The 24,444-nt window shown below is 50.6% G+C and overlaps 1 protein-coding gene across 1 annotated transcript in view; it reads left to right on the top strand.

Annotated features, from left to right (window-relative positions):
• The first annotated feature begins 4,637 nt into the window (after positions 1-4,637).
• AHCYL2 (adenosylhomocysteinase like 2) overlaps positions 4,638-24,444 on the top strand; it is a 77,819-nt gene continuing 58,012 nt past the window's right edge. Inside the window, exon 1 of the mRNA XM_062609461.1 lies at positions 4,638-5,073. Within this exon, the coding sequence (XP_062465445.1) occupies positions 4,675-5,073 (399 nt within the window). The 5' untranslated portion in view covers positions 4,638-4,674. The remainder of the gene's footprint in view (positions 5,074-24,444) is intronic.

Here is a 24,444-nt window from a genome sequence, read left to right as displayed (position 1 = left end):
TCTCTCAGCCTGGCTCCAGAGCAGAGCTGCTCCAGCCCTTGCAGCATCTCCATGGCCTCCTCTGGCCTCGCTCCAACAGCTCCACGTCCCTCTTGTGCTGCTGCCCCAGAGCTGGATCAGGACTGCAGGGGGGGTCTCCCCAGAGCACAGCAGAGGGGCAGGATCCCCTCCCTGAGCTGCTGCTCACGCTCTGGGGGTGCAGCCCAGCACATGGAGGGGTTCTGGGCTCAAGTGCACACTGAAGCCAGGTCTTGGGGAGCCTCTCCTCACCCAGCACCCCCAAAGTGTTGTGCATGAGTCTGTCCATCTGTCAGGCGTCCCCTGTGCTGTGCTCAGTGAGAGGCTGTAACTGACAGGTGAAGACTGCAAAGACTTCATATAAATTAAGTGTGGTGAGAGGAATTCCACACTCGTGGGCATCCCTATCCCAGTGTTCTGCCTTTAAGTGGTTTTGGAGGTTCGGGAGATGAAACCACAGAGGGTCTCCCATCTGAACAGCCCAAGAGTGTTCATCAGGGCCAGGCAGGAAGTTTCTAAGGAATGTGGATCCTATTCATGAGGAATACATTTAACCATTTGCCCCTGGGGACAGACGTTGGCACTGTCTGTCCATCTGATTGCCTTTGCTGTAATTAAATGAGTCAAAACTACTACAGCGTGGGCTGGTCCTGGGGACGTGGCCAGAACAAATCAATAACTGCAGGAAAATGGGATTGCTCCTGTCAAATATCCAAATGCCATTAGGTGGGGATGGGCTGAATCAGCTGATATTCCTATCTGTTATCCCAGAGGTGTAGTTAGAAGAGCTGATGTTGTAGGGTGGTGTTGACTTCTGGTTTGGGATTATATATATCACAGTGAGAGCACAACCATGTCTTTCATCTTACAGTGGGGTATTGGAGTCTTGAATTGAGAAACTTCCATAGAAATATCCTTTTTCCCCCTTTTCTTCGTGTCTGGAAGCTTCAGCCTTTGTAGTGGTGCTGGGTGAGCTCTGCAGCTGGATCTTCATATGCCACAGGGCTGTTCTGTTCCCTTTAAATGGGATCAAGGAGGCACAAAGGATCCATACGAGCACTCCTGCCCGCCATCCCAAACCCCAGCACACATCTGGCTGCTGGCTCCATGTTCCAGGGCTGCTTTTAGGATTGAACATCACAAGAATGGGCAAATCCAGACTGGGAAGGTCTGTTTGTGCTCTGCTGACCCAGTAACTAGCCTGGTTTTCTCCCAGTCAGGTGCCCAGCATCACCATACACCTCAGATGCCCTGCCTCCATTCCAGGATCCTGCAGCTATCTGACTCCTGTCTATCTTAACTTCATTTTTGTGGTCATCCTTAGGCTGAGAAAGGGCTGTTGAGCCTGGAGAAGAGAAGCTGCATGGAGACCTCAGGGCAGCTTCCAGTGTCTGAAGGGGGCTACAAGGATGCTGGAGAGGGACTCTTCATCAGGGACTGGAGTGATGGGACAAGGAGCGATGGGTTCAAACTGAAACAGGGGAAGTTCATGTTGGAGATAAGGAAAAAGTTCTTGCCTGTGAGGATGCTGAGGCGCTGGCACAGGGTGCCCAGAGAAGCTGTGGCTGCCCCATCCCTGGCAGTGTTCAAGGCCAGGTTGGACACAGGGGCTTGGAGCAAGCTGCTCTAGTGGAAGGTGTCCCTGCCCGTGGCAGGGGGCTGGAACTGGAGGAGCTGCAAGGTCCCTTCCACCCAAACCATTCCATGATTCTCTGATTCTACCCTTGGTAGCAGAAACCAGCCCATCACCCATGCAGATCTACACGCAGCCACGTCTCTCAAGGCACAGACTCACCTCTCAAAGGCTGCTCTGTGTGAAGGTGTCCCACCTCTCCCAGGCAGCAGCACTCCTGCCCTGCTGCCCGTCTCCGGTGCCTGTGCCGTGCTGCACACAGGGAAGGAGCCAGGCTCTCACAGAGCCCCGATTGTTCCAACTGCTCCATCCTCCCTCAAACCAAACGGCCTCCTCCTTCCTCTCCTGATAGCCCTTGTTTTCCCAGATAAATCCTCCAGCCCAGCCCAGCATATTGCTCTGGTCGTGTGGGGTGTTTGCTGGAGCTTTGGCAAGCTCTGATGGCTTGATCATTCCAAAAGGAGAGAGGGGGGTGAGTGTGGAGAAGATCCTGTACTGAGCCGGGACCAAACTCAGGGTCAGGATTTTGCCCAAGTATCAGTTTCCCCCTCCGGTCAGGCAGGTTTTGGTCAGATTGTGGGATCCACAGCACTAGGAAATGGTAATATCTGCAGGATTTCTGCCTTGGGCATCAGGACAAGCTGCACTCTGCAGCAGAAGCACAATGCTGCAGGAGCTAGGGCTATACATGGATCCTGCTCTTCTCTGATGGCTCAAGTGTGTCTCTAGGGGAAGGGATATTCATCTTCTCCCACTCCAAATCCCTCCCACAGCAGCTTTTAAAGAGTTTTGTTCTCAGAGACCCTTTCTGAGCCTGCAATCTGCCTGAGACAGCTTTCTGATCCTAGGGAATGCTGTGCTGTGAGACCCGCACACACATTCTGGTTTCACCACAGAAAGGAAACGGCATTAGTTGGATGAAGTCAAACCTTCCATGCACAAAGGGATGTGCTGCTTCTCCTTTAACTTCAATCCCCTTCACACATTCCTCCCTTCATCCTCTCCCTGTCTCTGGTATTGTTCTGCTCACCTCCGTCCAGTTCAGCTGCTACCTGGATATAATATAATCAATATTAGATATAATATTCATATAATATATATGATATATAACATATATATTGAAAGCATTTTTCCTCCTGTTCCCAGTGAGTTTTTACAAACTGGTCATCAGCTGCCAACCAGGTTCTTTCTATCCAAGCATCAAACCCTCCTTTGGCTTCTTGGGTCTTGCTGCCCCTTGATTGCTGCCTCCTGATTTAGCGGGTGCTTCTTTGGGTTCCTCCTCTCCCTGTGCCTCATCTCACAGCCAGCTCATCCCAACCACAGCTCAACTCAAAGATTCCGGGCAGCAGGTGGTAACTTGGGAATCAGAAACTCTCCTGGTCATTGCAATCTTGTCTTAATTTTATCCTTAATGTTTCTGATTCATGGGGGTTCTGGTTGATCCTGGTATTCCACAGTATTTCCTGCTTCTCCCTTTAACAGCGTCTTGTTGCACTTGGGCCACACCAACCCCCTGCAACGCTCCAGGCTTGGGGAAGAGTGGCTGGAAACTGCTCATGGAACAGGACCTGGGGGTGCTGAATGATGGAGCTGAACGTGAGCAGCTTGTGCCCAGGCAGCCAGGAAGCCACCAGCATCCTGGCCTGTACGAGCACAAGTGCGGCAGCAGGGCCAGGGCAATGACTGTGCCCCTGCACTGGGCACTGGTGAGGCTGCACCTTGAATCCTGTGTTCAGTTCTGGGCCCCTCACTGCAAGAGAGACATTGAGGTGCTGGAGCGGGGCCAGAGAAGGGCAATGGAGCTGGTGCAGGGCCTGGAGCACAAGTGTGATGGGGAAGGGCTGAGGGACATGGGGGGTTCAGTCTGGAGAAGAGAAGGCTCAGGGGGCACCTGATGGCTCCCTCCAACTGCCTGAGAGGAGGATGGAGCCAGGAGGGGCTGGGCTCTGCTCCCAAGGAACAAGGAATGGGACAAGAGGAAACGGCCTCAAGCTGCACCAGGGCAGGTTTAGATGGAGCTGAGGAACAATTCCTTCCCCAAAGGGTGCTCAGGCATTGGAACAGGCTGCCCAGGGCAGGGCTGCAGTCACCGTCCCTGCAAGTGTTCACACAGCGTGGAGACGAGGCCTCAGTGCCATGGGTTAGTGGTGGCCTTGGCAGGGCTGGGAAGGGTTGGGCTGGATGAGCTTAAAGGGCTTTTCCAGCCTGGCTGATTCTATGATTCCATGATCTGCCACACCTCTCCTGCTTGGCCACTCACATCCCCTTTGATATCAAGGAACTTTCCTTTTGCTTTCAACCATCCCAATACGTTGGATACGAGCTCCTGCCCTTCAAATGAGATAGTAATATGGAATACAGCCCAAAATGCACAAGATTTCAGTCCTTGGCTTGTGCCTAGAGACCACATTAATCCTAATATGATAAAAGTAAGAGGATGTGTATGACTTCCCTTTCCCTAAATGAAGCTTACCTGATGAGCCGGATTTAGGCCATCGGGGGTCATTAGTGACATTTGTCTGTCCTTGTGCCCCTGACCCACAGAGGGGCCCTGTGGCAGGACACCGCGTTTTCCGGCTATCCAGTGTGAGCACCTCTTGGTTTCCGTGGGGTTTTGCTTGTGAAGGAGCAGTGCCAGACCCCTGTCTGGTGCTCACACACCTGCGGCAGCCAAAACACATCAAAATCCATTAAAACGTGAAAAACCACCCAAGTTTCTGCACAGGGCAGGGGGCGGTGAGGACAACTCCTACCACGGCTGCACCTCCTGCCGCCGCCGCCATTTTGCGGCTCTGCCCCCTCCCCACCAGGCGTCTCCCCCTTCAGGACTACATTTCCCAGAAGCCCCCGCGGTGCAGCGCGGGCCGGTAGGGCGCTGGGAATGCAGCGCGGAGGCTGCAGGGAGTTGTAGTCCCGTCGCGGTGGCGGGCGGGAGGACTGCGGGTCCCGGCATATCCCGCGGCGCTGAGGGGCGGGCGCGGGGCGGTCCGCGCTCGGTAGAGCCGGAGGCGGTGGCGGCGATGTCGGTGCAGGTGGCGGCCCCGGCGGTGGAGCTGAAGGAGCTGAGCGGCCCCATGGATAAAGCGGCGGGGCCGCCGTGTGAGCCGGTGACCGCTCACCCTCCCGGGCACGGCGTGGCCGCGGCTCCCTGCCCGCTGTCGGCCACCGAGCGTGAGGCGGCCCTGGCGCCGTCGTGCAGCGAGCGGCCTCCCGGGAGCGGCTGCCCCGGGCTGTCGTCCTCCGCCGCCGGGCTGCCTCCGGGAGCCGCCAAGGTGCCGCAGGCTTCCGCTATGAAGCGGAGCGACCCGCATCACCCCCAGCACCGGCACCGCGACGGCGACGACAGCAGCGGGGCCGCGGCCGAGGCGCTTGTCAGTCCCGACGGCACCGTCAGCGAGGCGCCGCGCACCGTCAAGAAGGTAACGGGGAGGGATGGGAGGGAGAACCCGTCCGTGGGCGTGGGGAACCCGCACCCGCACCGGGCCATCCCCGGCGGACACCCCTACACACTGGAGAGGGGGAACCGTCCCGGTGCATGGGGACACGGTGTTGCCTCCCTCCCCACAGGGCCTGGCGCGGTGCGGGGGTCCCGGTATGGGGTGTTGGTGTGCCCCGGGCTGCACCCTGTGGCCGTGGGTTGCTTCTAAGCAGTGGCTGTGCTTTGGGGACATGCTCCTCCGGGGCCATGGGGTCCCATCTGCTCTTTGTGTGCCTCTGCCCTTGTGGATATATGTGGGGTGCACATGCAAACGTGGGCTCTGGATGTGCCCATGGACGTGTATGACCAGCAGGTGAGGGTCCGTGTTAGTGGTATGTATGCCTGGAGATGTGCCTCCCTTGTAGGGTGCGTGCTTGCTTACTTGCACAGCGGTGTACAAGGACTGTAGGTGCACAATGGTTGTGTGCACACCCTGCTCTGGGTGTGTGTGGGTTGTGGGAAGCACCGGTGCCAGGTACGTGAGCTCCGGGGTGTGTGTGGGTTCACGTTGGGTTCATGTCCCTGGGGTTATCTGCTTGCTTGGAAATAGAGATACGTGCCAGATAAAAACCTATAGAGCTGCCTGTGCCACTGGTACCCGAGGGATAACAAGGTTCCGGCTTGGATGTATGTGTGCACAGGCGTGTACCTGTGTGTATCGCTGTGTGCACACACCCGGGGTGCCCTGTGCCTGTGTCCTGGCGCCGGTGTGTCGAGGTGCGCATAGAGACCACGTGGATCATTGTCTGCCTGGTGACTGTGCACCTATGGACGTGGCAGAGCAGCACCTCTGTGCATATAGGCACACATGTATGTGCGTGCTCAGGCGTGCGCTTGTGCCTTTACATGTATGTCTGTGTATTGCTGTATCCTCACAGACACAGATGGGTTCAGACGTGCGCAGGCAGCCCTGTGTCATGTGTAGGCATTTGCAGGCAGATGATGTCCATGCTGTGACCTGTTTGTGTAGATACATCCATACGTATCTGAGCTCCTCAGGTGGATGTTCCCATGGATGGAAATGCTCCCTGTAGCAGGGGTGTGTATGTACTCTCCTGCAGATACGGCCATATGTCCTTCCATTGATGGATGTAGAGAAACTCATGTTTTCCACAGAGTGGAAGCAACCTGAGGGCACCTCTCCCTTTGGAAATCTTGGGAGAACGATTTCTCCACCATGGTGAAAGAACCTTTTGGGGAATATAGGGGGAAAAGTGTTGTAATGGGAGCCTCCTGACTTGTGAAACTTTGAGGTGAAGACTTCATGGACATCTGGGTGAAATTCCACCCTCTTTCACCATCTCCCTAATACTTCCTCTCCCTTCTGAAGGCCAGGATGAGGGAGTTTGTCTCCATAACTGTGTGGCTTGCCTGAAATTGGAGTCTCTCGTACAGGCTCTGTAGGGAGGAATGTGTCCCTGTAAAGAGGAGACTGAATCAAAGGCTTCTTCATCCATTTAGAACTCCCTGCTGGGGGGACAGTTCCTTGGTAAAGGACATTTTTCCTCTAAGACTGTGATTTCCACCACTGGTGTCTGGAGCTCTCTCCATTTCATACACTAATCCCATATCTCTATTTTTAGAGATGCTCCAGGGTATTCATACTTATCCTCAAGTGTCTTTAATACTTCTAAACCCTTAGTCTTTTTCTTTGGTAAAACAACAGAAAGGGGTTTCTCCTTGCACCCCCTCCTGGAGTCCAGCACACCTCTGGTGAGAGGAGACCAACATCAGATGACACGTTTGTATCACTGACTCTAGGAGTGAAGGGCTGTATTGATGGGATTGAGCACCCTCATCAGGTTTCCTGGTGACACTGAGCTGTGTGGTGTAGTCAACACACTGGAGGGAAAGGATGGAATCCAGAGGGATGCAGCTGCATCCAGCACTGGGGGCAACAACATAGGGAGCTGCTGGAGTGAGTGCAGAGGAGGCAGCAGAGGTGCTGCGAGGGCTGGAGCAACTCTGCTCTGGAGCTAGGCTGAGAGAGCTGGGCTGGGTCAGCCTGGAGAAGAGAAGGCTCCTGAAGGGGAGACCTTAGAGCAGCCTAAAGGGGCTCCAGGAAACTTGGAGAGGGGCTTTGGACAGGGGCCTGTAGGGCCAGGCCAAGGGGAATGGCTTTAACCTGCCCGAGGGGAGACTGAGATGAGCTCTTAGGCAGAAGCTCTTCCCTGTGAGGGTGCTGAGGCGCTGGCACAGGGTGCCCAGAGAAGCTGTGGCTGCCCCATCCCTGGCAGTGTTCAAGGCCAGGTTGGACACAGGGGCTTGGAGCAAGCTGCTCTGGTGCAAGGTGTCCCTGCCTGTGGCAAGGGGTTGGAACTGGAGGAGCTTTAAGATCCCTTCCACCCAAAACATTTTGTGATAGTGGGTTCGAAGGAGGTGATCCTGCCCCTCTACTCTGCTCTCGTGAGACCTCACTTGGAGTATTGTGTGCAGTTCTGGTGTCCTCAACATAAAAAGGACATGGAACTGTTGGAAAAAGTCCAGAGGAGGCCACAAGGATGATCAGGGGACTGGAGCACCTCCTGTATGAAGACAGGCTGAGGAAGTTGGGGCTGTTCAGCCTGGAGAAGAGAAGGCTGCGTGGAAACCTCATTGCAGCCTTCCAGCATCTGAAGGGGGCCTATAGGGATGCTGGGGAGGGACTCTTCATTAGGGACTGTAGTGATAGGACAAGGGGTAATGGGTTCAAACTGAAACGAGGGATGTTTAGATTGGATATAAGGAGGAAGTTGTTCTTTACTGTAAGGGTGGTGAGGCACTGGACTGGGTTGCCCAGGGAAGTTGTGAATGCTGCATCCCTGGCAGTGTTCAAGGCCATGCTGGGTAGAGCCTTGGATGACATGGTTTAGTGTGAGATGTCACTGCCCATGGCGGGGGGGGGGGGGGAAGGACGGGATGACTGGAGGAGCTTAAAGTCCTTTCCAACCCAAACTATTCTGTGATGGGGCTGTTGTCTTAAAACGTCTTGAAGGAATCTGCATCACTCTCCCTGGTTGCCCCTGACAGCAGCAGAGGGTGCCTTGTTAAGAGAAGTGCTGGATGCCAGGCTTTCAGGAGAAGCCTGGATGCGGGAGGAGCAGCCAGGGAGCTGATGGAGCAGCACAGCTCCCAGCTGGCTCCCGCTGCGGTGGGTGCTGGGTTTGGTTCGGAGCCGACAATCTGGTCTCTGAAGGAAGCGGGATGTGTTGATGGAGGGTTTCTGGGAGGACGTACTGTTCCCTCTCCTTCTCCTCGCTATTGCTGCTTTCCTCTGTGTGTTCCAGAAACAGGAGAGGCTGTTGGGCACCTCATTTATCAGATTTATGAGTCCCAAGTCCTTTCTGCTGGTCCTTAGGAAGTCCTGTTATTTAAATACACCATCATATTTGGTCGCCATGAAAGTGTTCCCATCCCTGTGCCTGAAAATTGGGCACGTGGAGCTGAAGCATCTGTTGGAAGAAGGTTCAGTACAAAAATAAGTCTAAAAGAAACAGATAAATTTCCTATTAGTTGGATGCCGTAGATCTTTAGGACCTGGAATAAAGGTGAAAGTCTGTTTAAAAGAGATAAGAAGGTCATCTCAACTTGGTAGTGAAATGAATTGAGCTGTAGTTCTTCACAGTGTATGCCTGGAAGACAAAATTTCTGTAGTTTTTTCTTGACTGGTTAATAGATTGAAAATACTGGGGTCTTGTGTTGTGTTTTTTATCCCTTTCCTTGAAGTTTTAACATGTGTTCTTGGAAAACTGTGACCAAATGTTTATTTCATAGGTCTGACACCAGCACAGAGTTGCCGGTGAATAGCTGTGATTGTTCTTTCTTTTACCACTCCCAGTTGAAAACTGTTTGTATGTTGTCCTGTCCCTACAGGCCCTTGTCCAAAGCCCCTCTCCAGCTTTCCTGCAACCCCTTTAGGCACTGGAGCTGGTCTGAGGTCTCTCCTTCAGGAGCCTTCTCTTCTCCAGGCTGACCCAGCCCAGCTCTCTCAGCCTGGCTCCAGAGCAGAGCTGCTCCAGCCCTCGCAGCATCTCCATGGCCTCCTCTGCACTCGCTCCAACAGCTCCACGTCCCTCTTGTGCTGCTGCCCCAGAGCTGGATCAGGACTGTAGGGGATTCTCCCCGGAGCGCAGCAGAGGGGCAGGATCCCCTCCCTGAGCTGCTGCTCACGCTCTGGGGGTGCAGCCCAGCACATGAGGGGGTTCTGGGCTCAAGCACACACTGAAGCCAGGTCATGGGGAGCCTCTCCTCACCCAGCACCCCCAAGTCTTTCTTCTCAGGGCTGCTCCATCCAGTCTCCCTCCCCAGCCTGTAGTTTTCCTTGGAAACAAGATCTCTGTAATCATGTTTTTGTTCTCTTTGTGTTCCTGCTGTTGATCTGCTCTCTCAGGAAATGGCTAGAAGGCCTCATTTCTGAGATGACATTGGACTTGACTTTTACAGCCGTCTCTGACTAATGGATGTGGCTGTGACCTTTACGTGCATCGACACAGGTAGATTTAGCCAGCCGCTGGTTGTCTGCCGCTGCCTCGGAGCTCGCTGCCTCTGACGTGGGCTGGTGAGAGGCTCTTTGACCTGTAACTGAGGTGTGGGCTCATGGCCTGAGCTTCAGTGGTGGCTCAGATCTTTTCCTGCCTCTGGCTGCATATCCTGACCCTCCCTTCTTCCCCTCCTGCCAAGACCTCACATGGCTCCAAGATGAGGCAGCTCAAACTGCATTAACCTTTCACTTGGGGTTAGTTTTCTCTTGGTATGATTCCTTCCAATGCGGGGTCAAGGAGGAGCTGGGAATGGTGTGGGAGAAGCGGGAGGGTGATGGGAGGGATGGAAAGGCCTCTCCAGCAGCGGCTGGATGCTGATTTGGCTTGGTCAGGACACCAGTCTGTGTGGTGGGATGCTGCAGCAACTGCCTGGGGTGACTCAGGAGATGCGTCCTCATTCCTGGAGCCAGGGCAGCCATGGAGCTGAGTAACAGTTCCAGGTGTCTTGGGCTAAACTCATTCTTGATGTGAGTCAAAGCCCTGAGGCACATGAACCGTTCAGTGCTTTAGATTTGAATGGGGTTTTGATGATTAGATGATCATTCATTCGCTTTAGGGGGTGGTGGCCATGTAAGTTTTGGGCTGATTCTTGAGGCATTCCCAGATCAAAGCATCCAAAAGCAACAGAACTTGTGGAAACACTGGTATGTGTGGGAGCCAGCAAGGAGCTGTAATTAAGCCTCCCAAAGTGATTAGCTGGGAGGTCTTAACCTTGTAATGACACTCTGCCCCCATAAGAAGAGCATGCATTCAACCAGATGCACTTCTTGGTTTAATGATTTTTAACTACTTGGCAAGTGAGGGTTGCTGAACACTCCTGGGACAGCAATTGTGTGGCTGTGAGTTGTATATTAAACACATACCAGTTAAAAGCAAAAGGTTATTATTTTATTGTCCCAGCCACTCTGTATGGAAAGCTCAGGCAACTCTTTGAATTTCCAGCTGTGTCCCTTTGCTCCTTGGCATCATTAACGCAGAGGGTTTAGCACTGGAAGGGATTGATTCGCTGTTGTTGCTGTGGACTTGTTTAGAGTGGCTTGAGCAGAGCACAGGTTGTTTTCCCAGTGCTCTGCCTCCTCTGCAGTGCCAGTGGCTGTGGAAAACTGAGGTACAGTTTCATGAGGTGCATAATGTCACTGCTTGGGGATAACCTTCCTGAAACTCCTCACTCGAAAAGCCTTTGGAGAAGGGATTACAGCACACTAAATGCCTGCTGCTCGCTGCACTGGTGCATCAGCTGACTGAAAGCTGCTGGGAGGGCTCGTTCCACTAAGACCAGCCGTGACTCTCCTGTGGCTTGTCTAAACGCTGATTCTGACCTTGGCTCCCAGCAGGTTTCATTGCCTGCAATGAAAACTGAGCTTTTCCCTTGTGAATAGAAATTCCTTGTGACATTCCCATGTTGTTTTGTGGGGCAGAGGGGTTAGTTTGGCTCCGTGCTTGTGCATTGGTTCTCTGTTGTGTTTCACTCTAACCCCTAGTGATCACTTCTACTGGGTAATAAATGTTTCCCCCTGAGGCTTAATGCCCAAGAACTGCTCGTGATGAGTGTGGTTTGAATTCAATTTAGGAAAATCTTATCATTGGAGGCCATATGCTTTTATTTCCTTTAATGCTCGGGGTCTGTCACCCTGTGCGTGTGTACAGGTTTATTTTAGAAGGTGTCTGCATGTGACTGCTTGGGGTTGTGGAGAGATCAATACATCAGCCTTTGGGATGGAGGCTCAGAGCAGAAAAGATGTTGAGGGGAGAGAAAAGGATAGGAAAATACTGGCTGTGAATGGGAGTAAATGCCAGGTTGTAACACTTCAGTAACACTGAACTGAGAGGCTGGGTGCAGTCCAGGGCACCTCAGACTTTCCCACTGTCAGTGGCAAGCTCATGTTTGCCAAGAGGCTGTGGCACTGTAGCTCTGTGTTCTTCTCAGGTGTTGAAACACATCACGATCTTTGTGTCTGTATCTTTCCTGGAGGGACAGAACCTTCTGTTTGAATTTACAAGCAATTAAAAGTCTTGTCTTAACTTTGCCCTTCACTTGATGCATGAAAGATGAGCAAGAGAAAGCAATTGGGACTTTCAGAGCCATGTTTGACCTTTTAGGCTTTCTTTTATACTCTAGTGACTTGTAAGCCAGTGTGGTGATTTAAGTCAAACATGGGAGAGAAGGAGGTAAAACTGCAAAGGAAGGAACGAGTTCAGCTGGGACAGGCAGTTTGGACCTGCAGTGCTGGTTACATTGAAGGAAACCAAAGATTGAAAGGATGGAAGTGCTCCAAATGTGCAGACCTGCTGCAGCAGAAGGGCACAAACTCAGCCACATAATTATCTTGTAGATCGTGCAATTATGGAATGGTTTAGGTTGGAAGGGCCCTTACAGCTCATCCATTTCCAGCCCCCTGCCACGGACAGGGACACCTTCCATTAGAGGAGGTTGCTCCAAGCCCTGTCCAACCTGGGCCTTGAACGCTTCCATTTCATTCTGTGGCTTCTCAAGATAGAAATTGAGGCATTTCAGTGCCTTTTTTTTTTTTTCCTTTAACTGCAGACCTGAACACAGAGGATTTGATGCAAGAATATTTAAAGCCTATTTTATCCTTAATTCACCCTTTTCCTCCTGTTGCTCACTTGAAGCCCTGGAACATGACAGTTCTGATGGGACTCAAAGGAAGCAACCTCCAGTGTTTTTATTTAGAGGCTGGGCCTTATTTCTGGGGCTGTCTCCCTTCCATTCATCATTCAGATTCATACCTTGCCTGCAGCTCCTGTCTCTACATTGGGATTTTAAGAGCCCAGCTATTGCACTTCAAGGAGGATGTTTCCTTCACGTGGCTGAGGTTCTGCTCATGGACCTCTGCTTTCAATCTGCAAAACTGAAGAAGAGAGCAAATAGCAAAGCAGGAGCCTTCCAGTGCCTAAAGGGGCTACAAGAAACCTGAAGAGGGGCTTTGGCCAAGCGCCTGTAGGGACAGTACAAGGGGAATGGCTTTAACCTGACTTGTGTGACTTTCCACAGACTCAGTGACCAGCAGAACATCCCTGAAGTGAAGGACATTTCCAGGCTCTTTCCCCAGAATCAAATGGTCAGGCTTGTGGTCTCTTTCTGCCCAAGATGAAAGGCTGCACATGTAATACTGGAGGGCTGCAGAAGCAGCCAGGGTGGGTGAGAGCCTGGAATTAACATTCCTCTGCCCCCTTGAGAAGCTCAGGAATGCTGAATGTGTGTTTTCCAGCCTTTATAGACATGGAGTCGCTTCATCTCGGGTTGTAGCACTGAATTGATTGATGCACTGAAATGCCTCTTGTCCGTATGTTTGGGATTTGATTATGAAGTGGAGATGCTGTGACCTTTTTCCCCATGTGTGTCACTATTAAATACCTCTGTCATGGAAGGATAGTTCCCACCAACTTCACTTGGAGCTGCAAGTGCTTCACTTGTCTCCTACTCCTGGATCGGGAGCCATGACGTGATGATGATCTTACAGTTCGTGGTCTGATGTGAGAAGCTGACGGAGGGTGAACTTTTCTGCCTGCTGTTGCCTCAGACGTGCCCAAACAGATGCAGCCAGAGCAGTTCAGCTGCACATGCTGAATTGGTCCCAGATGAGTCACTTTGTGTCTTGTTCCCTTCAGGATACATCAGCACAATGCTTGCTGTGAGCCCACAGCAGCACTGTGCTGCTTTTGGACTGGAGCTGGCATCTGTCCATCCATCTCCAGCTCCAGTCTGTCTGCACCTCCTTGCATAGACTTGTCTATAACAACTCTGGCAAATTAAAATAGAGAATTTAATTACATGGATCATCATTTAACAGCTTAATCAACCCCCTCATTCTTCTTGAAGCCTCCTGCCTCTTTCTCTCTGTCCCTTTGCAGATTCCCAACAGCAAAGCATCAGCAAATCCAACCCTAGTGTTCTGTCCACTGATGGAGATAAGTTCTGTGTGTGTGACTTCAGGCTGAATGATTAACCTTCAGTCTGTGTTTTTGGTCAGCTTTAATGTTTTTCTAAAAGCATTTTAGCATTTTCCAATGTGAAGTGTTGAGTACTGCAGTGCTCAAACCTTGCTTTAAATTGCAGGGGTGGCAGCATTGGAACTCCAGGTATTGTTCCTTTCTCCTGACAGGCAGCTGCATTTTTCATGAGTGTCAGAAAGAGGAGGGAAGTCAGTTGAAAAATGCACTGCTTTCCCAGAAGTGCTGAACCACTCTTATTCCCAATTTTATTCCAAAAACATGTCCTTAAAAACAGAAGCAGCATGACCATGACTTCGGCTGGCAGTTAGGAAGCTTTGCTGTTTGCTTTGCAGAGGTGAAATGATTGATGCTGAATCCTCAAGTTGTGTGAGAAAACCCTGGGAATGGTCCGTTTCCATAAAAATGACTCCAAGACCAATTTGACAAACCAACTTTAATGTGGTCCATGCTGGTATCTGTTCCCATCAAGCGTTGTTCCCAGCTACCCAAAAGCTTGCTGACTCAGATTTGGAGTTGTCTCCATGACCTCAGTGTTTAGGGAGGTGGGGAAATCTGCTTGGATCCCTTTCAGCATCAGACAAGAGCGTTTATTGGTTGCAGAATGCGCTAACATGGGTTTGTGGATTTTGTTATTTCTTACTTTAAACCCCAAATTTCTACCTTCCAGGATGAGGGATTGCTGCTGTAACTTCCAGGATTTCACATCCACCAGCTGGGTGTTAATGGAAGTGGCTTTCTGTAATACTAAACTGCCCTGATCTTTCTGCTCTTCACTGGCATTAAATCTCACTCCTGACTTGGTATCTGCTGTTATTATCTGAGTAGATAATAAAATCAGAGAATCCCAGACTAGTTTGGTTTGAAGGGACCTTAAAGCTCCTCCAGTTCCAACCCCAGCCATGGGCAGGGACACCTTCCACTAGAGCAGCTTGCTCCAAGCCCCTGTGTCCAACCTGGCCTTGAACACTGCCAGGGATGGGGCAGCCACAGCTTCTCTGGGCACCCTGTGCCAGCGCCTCAGCACCCTCACAGGGAAGAATCACTTAGGTTAGAGAAGACCCTTAAGATTGAGTCCAGTTATTAACCCAGCACCGCCAAGGTCACCACTAAACCATGTCACTAAATGCCACATCTACATGTTCCCATCCTCCAGGGACTGTGACTCCACCACTGCCCAGGGCAGCCTGTTCTAATGCCTGACAACCCTTTGGGTGAAGCAATGCTTCCTAATCTCCAGTCTAAACCTTCCCTGGCACAACTTGAGGCAGTTTCCTCTTGTCCCATCACTTGTTAAACTGACCCTGGGCACTGAGGCTTTCCAGCCTTTTCATGATGTAGGAGGAGATGGGGTATGGACACAGAAGGTCTTGGCTTGGAAAGGAGCGGATAGACAATGTGATTGATGTCCTGGTCTGGTCAGAGATGGAGGATTTGGTTGAAGGTCCTGCAGTGCCGAGGTGTTCACATCAGGATGCAGCTCCCAAGGGCTGGAATATCAACTAATACTCTTTTCCCATTTCCTCTTTCTGCTTTAACCCAGCTATTTTTCTTCTCTAGAACCTGAAGTTGGTGGGCTCAGCACTGCTGCAAAGGCTGAACAAGCAACACTTTCTCCTTGTAAAGCAGTGACTTTATTGCAGTATCCCAGGCCTGGATCCTTCCAAAGCAGCATTCCTTTTACTGCATTTGGATCAAAGTCATCATAACTTACCTGTTAAGAGCTAGAAATGATTTTGAATGTGGCCAGAAATGAAAGATTCTGAGCTTCCACGTGACAAAGCTCTAACAGCATCCCAGAGCTCTGCAGGAATATCACCTCTTTCCTCTGCTTCCTTCCTCTGTGATCTATTCCCTGTGCTCTGATGTGTGTTGGGTTCTAACCTGCAGCCACTGAGGCTAATGACTGCAGAGCTGCAGCTTAGGGGCAGGTATTTCAGACTGCAGTGTTTTGAACACTGCTGAGAGATCTACATGGAAAATGTTATTTAAAGCATGAAGAGAGGACTCGGGAGGTTTTGGTACCACTTTGGCTTCCTGCTGCCATCATTATTTCCTAACCTCAGTGTCAGTTTTAGCTGGTGGGGAAAACAAACAGCTCTGGAGAGGAGAAAAACCAGGCAACAGAACACAGTGCAAGAAATGCTGAATATCAGACTGTGCCTGGTTTTGTTGTCTTTGTAATGTGTTTGAATAATGCATAGATGAGCACAACACGAGCAGAACAAATGAGGCTTCAGTGCACGGTTGTGGGAGGGGAAGTCTCATAAACTGCTGTTTTCTTCCTTGCTGGAGCAGTGTCCAGGTAACGTCCCCAGTGCTCCTGGTGTTCAGGACTCCTCTCAGGTTAATGATACCTACTCATTCTATCAATGCTTTTGAATTTCTTCATAGAATCCCAGGAGAGTTTGTGTTGGAAGGGACCGTAAAGCTGACCCAGTTCCAACCCCTGCCACAGGCAGGGACACCTTCCACTAGAGCAGCTTGCTCCAAGCCCCTGTGTCCAGCCTGGCCTTGAACACTGCCAGGGATGGGGCAGCCACAGCTTCTCTGGGCACCCTGTGCCAGCGCCTCAGCACCCTCACAGGGAAGAGCTTCTGCCTAAGAGCTCATCCCAGTCTCCCCTCTGGCAGGTTAAAGCCATTGCCCTTGGCCTGTCCCTACAGGCCCCTGTCCAAAGCCCCTCTCCAGGTTTCCTGTAGCCCCCTTAGGCACTGGAGCTGCTCTCAGGTCTTCCCTTCAGGAGCCTTCTCTTCTCCAGGCTGACCCAGCCCAGCTCTCCCAGCCTGGCTCCAGAGCAGAGCTGCTCCAGCCCTTGCAGCATCTCTGTGGCCTCCTCTGGCCTCGCTCCAACAGCTCCACATCCCTCTTGTGTTTTTACAGACCTGAGGCCCCAAAGCTAGACTAGAATAGATCTTGGGGAGTTTCTTTGTCCAGTTTGTTGCTCATTACAGTTGCATTTAGGTTACAGGAATATCTTCCAAACAACTTTTCCAGCCATGCTGTGGAGCAAAGAAGAAACTTTGACATTGCAGTTTGAAACCTCTTCATAGACTCTTGTGGCAAACATTCCATGGTCCCTGCCCATGGCAGGGGGTTGGAACTAGGTGATTTTAAGGTCCTTTTCAACCCTAGCTGTTCTGTGGTTCTATGTTTGATGCTCCAGGGTTGCCATGTTGGTTCTCCTGATAACCAGGGGTAGATCTTTTGGCAATTTTGACTTGATAGGATGTCGTTGTACTTCGTTTTCTTTGTAAGAAAAGTGAGAGGACCATGTGTGACTAAATAGTATTTAATCCTGGTTCTGCTCTGCCTTGGGCTCATCCATGGTTTCCACATAGATAAGAGTAATGGAGCACTGGCTGGAGACAGAGGCAAAAGAAACATCTGCCTGGAATAAAACAGGTTTGGGGTATTTTTTTTCCCCCTTTTCCTTCTTTTTGCATCAACATCCTCTGCAATAATGAAGCTTTGAAGTTGGTTTAAATTGGGTTATTCAGTGCTAATGGGATGCAAGATTCCTGATTAATGGTGTGGAGTTGGGAGACTACCTGGAGCTAGGATGGAATTAAAGTCACCGTGGCAACCATTGTAATGAAAATAGACTTCCTTGGGAAGCAGGAGTGTGTGTCCCAGTATGTGTCCCAGTATGTGTCCCTGTGTTGGCTCCATTCCCTCCTGCCCTGGTTGTATGAAGTAGTTGGTGTTTGGGGAGACTGTGCTGATGTTTGAGCGCATCCTTTGTGAGCTGCCCTGTGCTGCTACTCTGCTGCTTTTTACCCGCTCCACCTCCTTCCAGTTCCCATCTGGAATGATTATATCTGGATATTCCAGCCCTTGAATCCAGCTTGTTGGAATGAGCTCAGTGTCTACCAAAGCACACGAGTGTTGTAACGGTGAGGATCAGTGTGTGGGTTTAAGGTGGTGAGGATCAGTGTGTGGGTTTAAGGTGGTAAGCACAGCTCACTCATGCCTAAAGGCTCCTCCTTTAGGTTGTGTAATTGAGGCCAATGATCCCATCTTCTGGCATTGTGAAAACACACAACACTGGTTTGGTGCTGTTGTTTGGCAAGTTCAACCATCTGAAGTGGCTGTTGCCATAAGGCTGCAGAGTGGAGGAGCAGCACAATAATGATGGAGAAATCCTGAAATGTCAAAGGTTGTCTGATTTTTTTTCAGGGTAGCCTCATAGCATTGAAGTGTTGTCATGCTACATTGTACTTTCAAACCCCCAAACTTCTTTTCTGTATTTTTTAACCTGTTGTTCATGTGCAACTTGTGTTATTTACAAGTGAAAAATCATCTGGACATTTCTCTTAATGCCTTCAACATGTTCAGTGGCTCCTTCTTCCTTTTATTTATCAACCAGTATTTCTCACTTGTGACTCCTCAGTTGATATTTAAATGTTTTTCTGTTTATGGAGCAAGTAGTTTGCTAGCTTCATAGAATCACAGAATCCTGGAATGGTTTGGGTTGGAAGGGACCTTAAAGCTGGTCCAGCGCCAACCCCTGCAGGGGGACACCTTCCACTAGAGCAGCTTGCTCCAAGCCCCTGTGTCCAACCTGGCCTTGAGCACTGCCAGGGATGGGGCAGCCACAGCTTCTCTGGGCACCCTGTGCCAGCGCCTCAGCACCCTCATGGTAAGTGTTACAAGGGCCTGTAGGGACAGGCCAAGGGGAATGGCTTTAACCTGCCACAGGGGAGATTGAGATGAGCTCTTAGGCAGAAGCTCTTCCCTGTGATGGTACTGAGGCTCTGGCACATTTTGCCTTCATCACTGGGAAGTGCTTTGCACACAAACCACTCTGTTAACACCTTTCACACAGATTGTCTCCCATAATGTTTAAGCTGAATATGCTCCAAATTGATACAGCAGAGGGAGGAAAAGAAAAGGAGAAAATAAACCCCCAGCCCTAAACTAGCTTCAAGTCTCACTTGTTCTTATGTTAAATCCCCATCATCTGAGATGAGGAGGAGTCTGGGAAAGCCTCCTATGTGGTGAGGGCTGTTTTAAGAGCAGTTGCTGGGTGGTGTGGAGGGATCAGGGAATTGCATTGGTAGGGAAGAGGTGGGAGGCTGGAATGGATCCCTGGGGAGACTTCAGCAATAAGAACAACTTAAAGTGAGCAGCAATCCAGGAACGAGTCCTGTTTTGTTGATGAATGTGTTTGTGTGGCTGCAGCCTGTGTTGGTACTGCTATCAAGAGCAGCTCTGTGCGTGTCGTGGGTGCAAAAGAGCTGAGGTTAAAGCAGAGCAGGCTGTTTTAATGGCATTTCTGGGGTGAGGTGCTGCAATCCTCATGTTCCAGCTCTGGTTTTCTGACCCCTGACTGACCACTGGTAATCCAACTGTGCTGTCAAATAGTGCTGGGTTGTAGCTGCAGTGTGTCTGAGCAGTGCCGAGAGCTGCAGCAGGGCAGGAAGCCTTCAGCAGGGAGCTGGGCATGTGTCACACTGGAAAACAAGAAGCATGTCCCTTTAAAGGAGGGCTGTGTGGAATTCCTACAGGAGAAGCATCTTAAGAGATAAGTGCATCCTTCATCCTGCAGTTAACAAAGAGAGGAGCAGAGGAGTGGGTGCCAAATGGGTCTTTAAGTGGAAGCAAAGCCTGAAGCATTGGGTGCTGAAGGTTGTGTCTCTGCTCATGTAGTTTGAAAACTGTTTCTGTGGTTACAGAGCAAACAGGATCAGACAGAGGCAGAGCATGTAACAGAGCAGAGGAGGCTCATTGGTGGTTACACTGGGGATATGTGGGCTGGAGAAAGGGCTGCCTGGCTACAGATGAGGACTTGCATGTGTTCATGGCTTGAGAGACCTCCAGGTGCCTTCAAATGGCCAAGGAGCAGAAGACCTGGGAAGCAGAAGTTGCTTTCTGGCCTCCGAGGAGGGGGAAAGAAGGAGAATCAAAAGAGAACTGCAGTGTTGTGAAGGGAACTGCTTCAAGGGGTTGCTTGAGGTTGTTCCTTCTCCCTCACTGACCAGCACAGAAGGGCTGAAGTGTCAGTTCCCGAAGGAAGGAGCTTTCACAAACCTCACTTCCCTCAGTGTTTTCTTGGCTCATTCGTGAGCACAGCACTGAAAGCCTTTTGTTCCTGTGCTGTTCAGTCCACTTGTGAGGTGGAATGCAAGAAAGAGTTTGCTGTGGTCTGTACTTCGCTGTGGTCTGAGGCTGGACGTGCAGCATCAGTTCTCAGCCAAGTGGCAGAGAGAGGAATTGCTGCGAGGGTGGTGGGGCGCTGGCACAGGTTGGGACGAGCCAAGGGGGAATGGCTTTAACCTGCCAGAGGGGAGACTGAGATGAGCTCTTAGGCAGAAGCTCTTCCCTGTGAGGGTGCTGAGGCGCTGGCACAGGGTGCCCAGAGAAGCTGTGGCTGCCCCATCCCTGGCAGTGTTCAAGGCCAGGTTGGACACAGGGGCTTGGAGCAAGCTGCTCTAGTGGAAGGTGTCCCTGCCCGTGGCAGGGGTTGGAATGGGATGAGCTTTAGGATCCCTTCCAACTCAAACCATTCCTTGGCTCTATGAAGAGATAGATTTAAACTCTCACTGTTGAGGACTGAAACCTTCTGCTGATCTCAGGGGTAGGAAGAGGCTCTTGGAAATGGGAAAGTAAGGAAGCGAGAAGGAGAGAATCTTCCTGTGACTCTGAACTTTGCTGTCTTATGGTTTTGAGATGACCTTGAGCAAATTGCTTTAGCTCTGTGTACCTTTCTGTTATCACAAGATGAGATGATATCAGTTATCTCTTACAAGCAGAGTGGAGGCTGGATGAGCACTTACCCTGTGCTCTGAGCTGGGTTTGCTGCTGGTTGAAGACCGTTTGCAATTACAACAGAGATGAAGTGATAAATCCAGTTGATGCTTCATTTTTACCCGGCATCTCACTGTAACTCCATGTGCCTTCCCAGCTCTGTCTCCTGAAACACTTATGTGTCTGCTGAATTATTCCACACTCCAGATTGCTTCCTGCCTGTTCCTGTTTTGCCTGGACTCCAGCCAGTTCTCCTCTTCTACCACCACCACCGGGCCAACACAGGCTTTGGGCCTCATTTCCGGACATCCAAGGAGTTAAGGGAAGGGTGAATGTATCCTGAAGAGATAGGAAGGAGCCATTTGGGTGTGGAGACGCTTCGCTTTCAGCTGCCCTGTGCTCATGCTGTTCCAGGATATCTTTTGAGCTTTTAATAGGGAACAGCCCCCTGAATTCCAAAGATTTGAGTTCTAAACCAGTTACATTAATTGGGGATGACTCAAACATCCATAAAAGTGTCTGTGATAAATCTCTACCTCTGAAGCTCTGCAGTTTATTGCTTATAGAAGTCATTTTAGTGGGGCTCAAAGTGGAATCGGTGTCTTTGAGGCAGTGAAGTGCCCTGTGTGGAGCACAGCGTTGCTGCACTGATGGAAGGATGATCTGGGGGTTCATACCATTTGACTGCAGGAATGTGGTGCCCAGCCACTGTCCTCCAGAGGCTTTTGGGTTAGCAACCTGCTTATCTCCTCACCACAGCAAAGATGCTGCTCAGCATCTAAAGATACACGGACTTTGAGTTTGCTCTTCAGTTTTCCTTCACTTTTTATTGTTAATCTAAACAAGCTGCAACATTTTCTGGTTTCTCTGGGGCAGATGCAGCAAAACGACCACAAATGAGTCATGAGGCTGCCTGAACATGCATTTTCACTCAGTGTTGTTCATGATACAACCTCCATGCTATGTGTTCTGATGCCTCAGCTGACTTCAGAGAGATGTTAGTTGCTAACACAATGATTAAAACACACCGAAGATGCTGCTTCTCTGATCAGTCACATGAAAACTCCAACCAAAGTGTGTTTGGGGAGCACTTGTGGGGAAGTTTGGACAGTAACAATGCTCTGACTGATGCACCAAGTGATTTTGGGGCATGATTTTGGGATTCTCTGCCTCAAGTAACGCAGTGGCAAAGCTGGGGAGGTGTGTGTGGACCTGCTGAGAGCTTCCTGGCTGAAGCTGAACCCAGACAATGGTCGCTTTATGCTTCAGGGACTCTGAGCTGCTTTTTTCTCGTGTTTATTTGTTCTTTGTTTCCTGCTCTTTGTCGTTTGTCTGAAGGAACAGAACGTTACTGCTGGTGGCATTGATTCAAGGGACCATTTGGTAGCATTACTGAGGCAGCATTGCTGTATTTACGCGCACAACCAGGGGACTGCATCAGGTGGGGCTCAGGTGCTCCACAAATGAGTTAAAAAGGCACCCTTGAAAATACCTTGGAATGAGGCCTTCATCTTCATTCAGCAGATGGAAGCTGTTATGGGTTATATTAAATGACCTTGTTTTTGAGATTGTCTGAATTCTGCTCTTTCAGTGGTTTCTCCGGACTTCCATAACTGGATTTAGGTTTCTATGGTAACTTCTTCTCAGACTGGTTTGTGTTGGAAGGGACCTTAAAGCTCCTCCAGTTCCAACCCCTTGCCACGGGCATGGACACCTTCCACTAGAGCAGCTTGCTCCAAGCCCCTGTGTCCAGCCTGGCCTTGAACACTGCCAGGGATGGGGCAGCCACAGCTTCTCTGGGCACCCTGTGCCAGCGCCTCAGCACCCTCCCAGGGAAGAGCTTCTGCCTAAGAGCTCATCTCAGTCTCCCCTCTGGCAGGTTAAAGCCATTCCCCTTGGCCTGTCCCTACATCCCTTGTCCCAAGCCCCTCTCCAGCTTTCCTGCAGCCCCTTTAGGCACTGGAGCTGCTCTCAGGTCTCCCCTTCAGGAGCCTTCTCTTCTCCAGGCTGACCCAGCCCAGCTCTCTCAGCCTGGCTTCAGAGCAGAGCTGCTCCAGCCCTCGCAGCATCTCCATGGCCTCCTCTGCACTCGCTCCAACAGCTCCACGTCCCTCTGGTGCTGCTGCCCCAGAGCTGGATCAGGACTGCCGGGGGGGTCTCCCCAGAGCACAGCAGAGGGGCAGGATCCCCTCCCTGAGCTGCTGCTCGTGCCCTGGGGGTGGTTGGTGCCAAATTGTGGGTGTTTTATTTTGTATGTAGTTTTGTAGGCAGGGGATGAGCATCCTTGTGTCTCTGATAGCTCAACTTTGCCTTTCTTTGTGAAGCATTCAGACACATAACTGCCTTTAACTGTCCATCCCTCGACCTTGCTGGAGGCATCAGGGAGGCTGGATCTGTCTTCACCTCTGACTTACAGCAGACTATGTTAAATTGACTTTGCCTACATGTTATTAACTTAGCATGCTGGTGAAGTGCTGCCATTAGCTTCTGCTGAGTTTCCTGTAGAAATGGTGACCTCAGGTGGAAAGGGTGAGGTAGGAATCATTGTTATAGCCACTATTCTGCCAGTGAGAACCTTCTCCCCTCTTCACCTCAGAGTTGGGCAAGAGTGTGAATCATCTCGACCCCTTACTACTGCCTGAAGGAGACCTTGCTCCTACTTGTGTGCTCCACACCCTTCCTCATTGCTGCATTGCTCCATGGTTTTACTGGGTTGCCTTGCAAAAACGCATTGGAGGCTTGGTGGGGAGGATGTCAGTGGAGCTGGGATGAGTTGAATGGGTTTATAGAAGGCTCTGTTGGATGCAGAGCTAATCAGGAGAAGAGGAGGAGGAGGAACTATTCCCTTTTGGTGCCATAAGGCTGCTGGATTGGATCAAGCAGCCTCATAACTTCATCAAGTTTATTAACATCAAGTGCTGGAAGAGCTCTCACATTACAATGGAGTGAGGGTGTTGTGAGCTTTGAAAGGCTGTTGTAGAAAGTTCTGAGCGTTGGAGTTCTCTAATAAATGTCCCCCCATTGCTGAGGAGCTCAGGGACTCAGTGATTTATGTTCTGCAGCACCTATATTTAGGTGTGAGCAAGAAGGTGAAGAACTGCTGAAGCTGCCTTTGTATTCTGAGAAATAGAAAGGTTTCGAGAAGCTGGATAATCCTTAAATCCACCAACACAGCGGCCAGGGCTTAATGGTTCTGGGAAGCTTTTTGGAGAAGTAGTAGTTCACAGTGCCCCTGAAGCCACCATGGCATGCGTGCATCCAGGTGATTGAAGAGCACCTGTATTAAAGTCCCTCTTGATTCTGTGCACAGCAGATAGCATTTTAATGGAGTTCTGAACCAAAATGTGTTTCTTCTTGAGATGGATCCTTTTGCCTCTTTAACAAGTCCAGATCCTTATTGTCCCACCTGCTCGGCTGTCCTGTAAATGAGTGATGGTGTTTCGCTAATAGAATCCCAAACTGGTTTGTGTTGAAGGGACCTTAAAGCTCCTCGAGTTCCAACCCCCTGCCATGGGCAGGGACACCTTCCACTAGAGCAGGTTGGTCCAAGCCCTTGTGTCCAACCTGGCCTTGAGCACTGCCAGGGATGGGGCAGCCACAGCTTCTCTGGGCACCCTGTGCCAGCGCCTCAGCACCCTCACAGGGAAGAGCTTCTGCCTAAGAGCTTATCTCAGTCTCCCCTCTGACAGGTTAAAGCCATTGTAATGCATATAGACCATAATGGTTGAGCATCTAGTTGCACACTTTCCTTCTGCTTTTGTAGTAGCAGGTGCAAATTGAAGGTCTGGAAGAAGGTGGTGGGTAATACACTGGAGGAGACTTCAAGAACTGTTGAGGCTTTGATTATTTTGGGGTATTTGAATATAATTCCATGACTATTTTGATGAGATCTTTATGTTTTAAAGACCCCAGTTTCTTATTGTCTGTCATCTTACTTGCTGCTACCACAGGTGAAAGAGCTGATTGTTCTTCATGAGGACAAGGAGAAAGTTTGAATATTTCACTTGTGTTCCCAAGTTGGGTGTTGAAGTAAGTGTTACCTCTCAGGGAGGCTGGAAAAGGATGAGAAA

The sequence above is a fragment of the Pezoporus occidentalis genome, unplaced genomic scaffold, assembly GCF_034315485.1.
Source record: "Pezoporus occidentalis ecotype Australia unplaced genomic scaffold, CSIRO_AGI_Poc_V1 ctg138, whole genome shotgun sequence".
Taxonomy (NCBI): Eukaryota; Metazoa; Chordata; class Aves; order Psittaciformes; family Psittacidae; genus Pezoporus; species Pezoporus occidentalis.
Note: the sequence above shows the minus strand (reverse complement) of the source record. Positions and strands in the feature narration are given on the sequence as shown.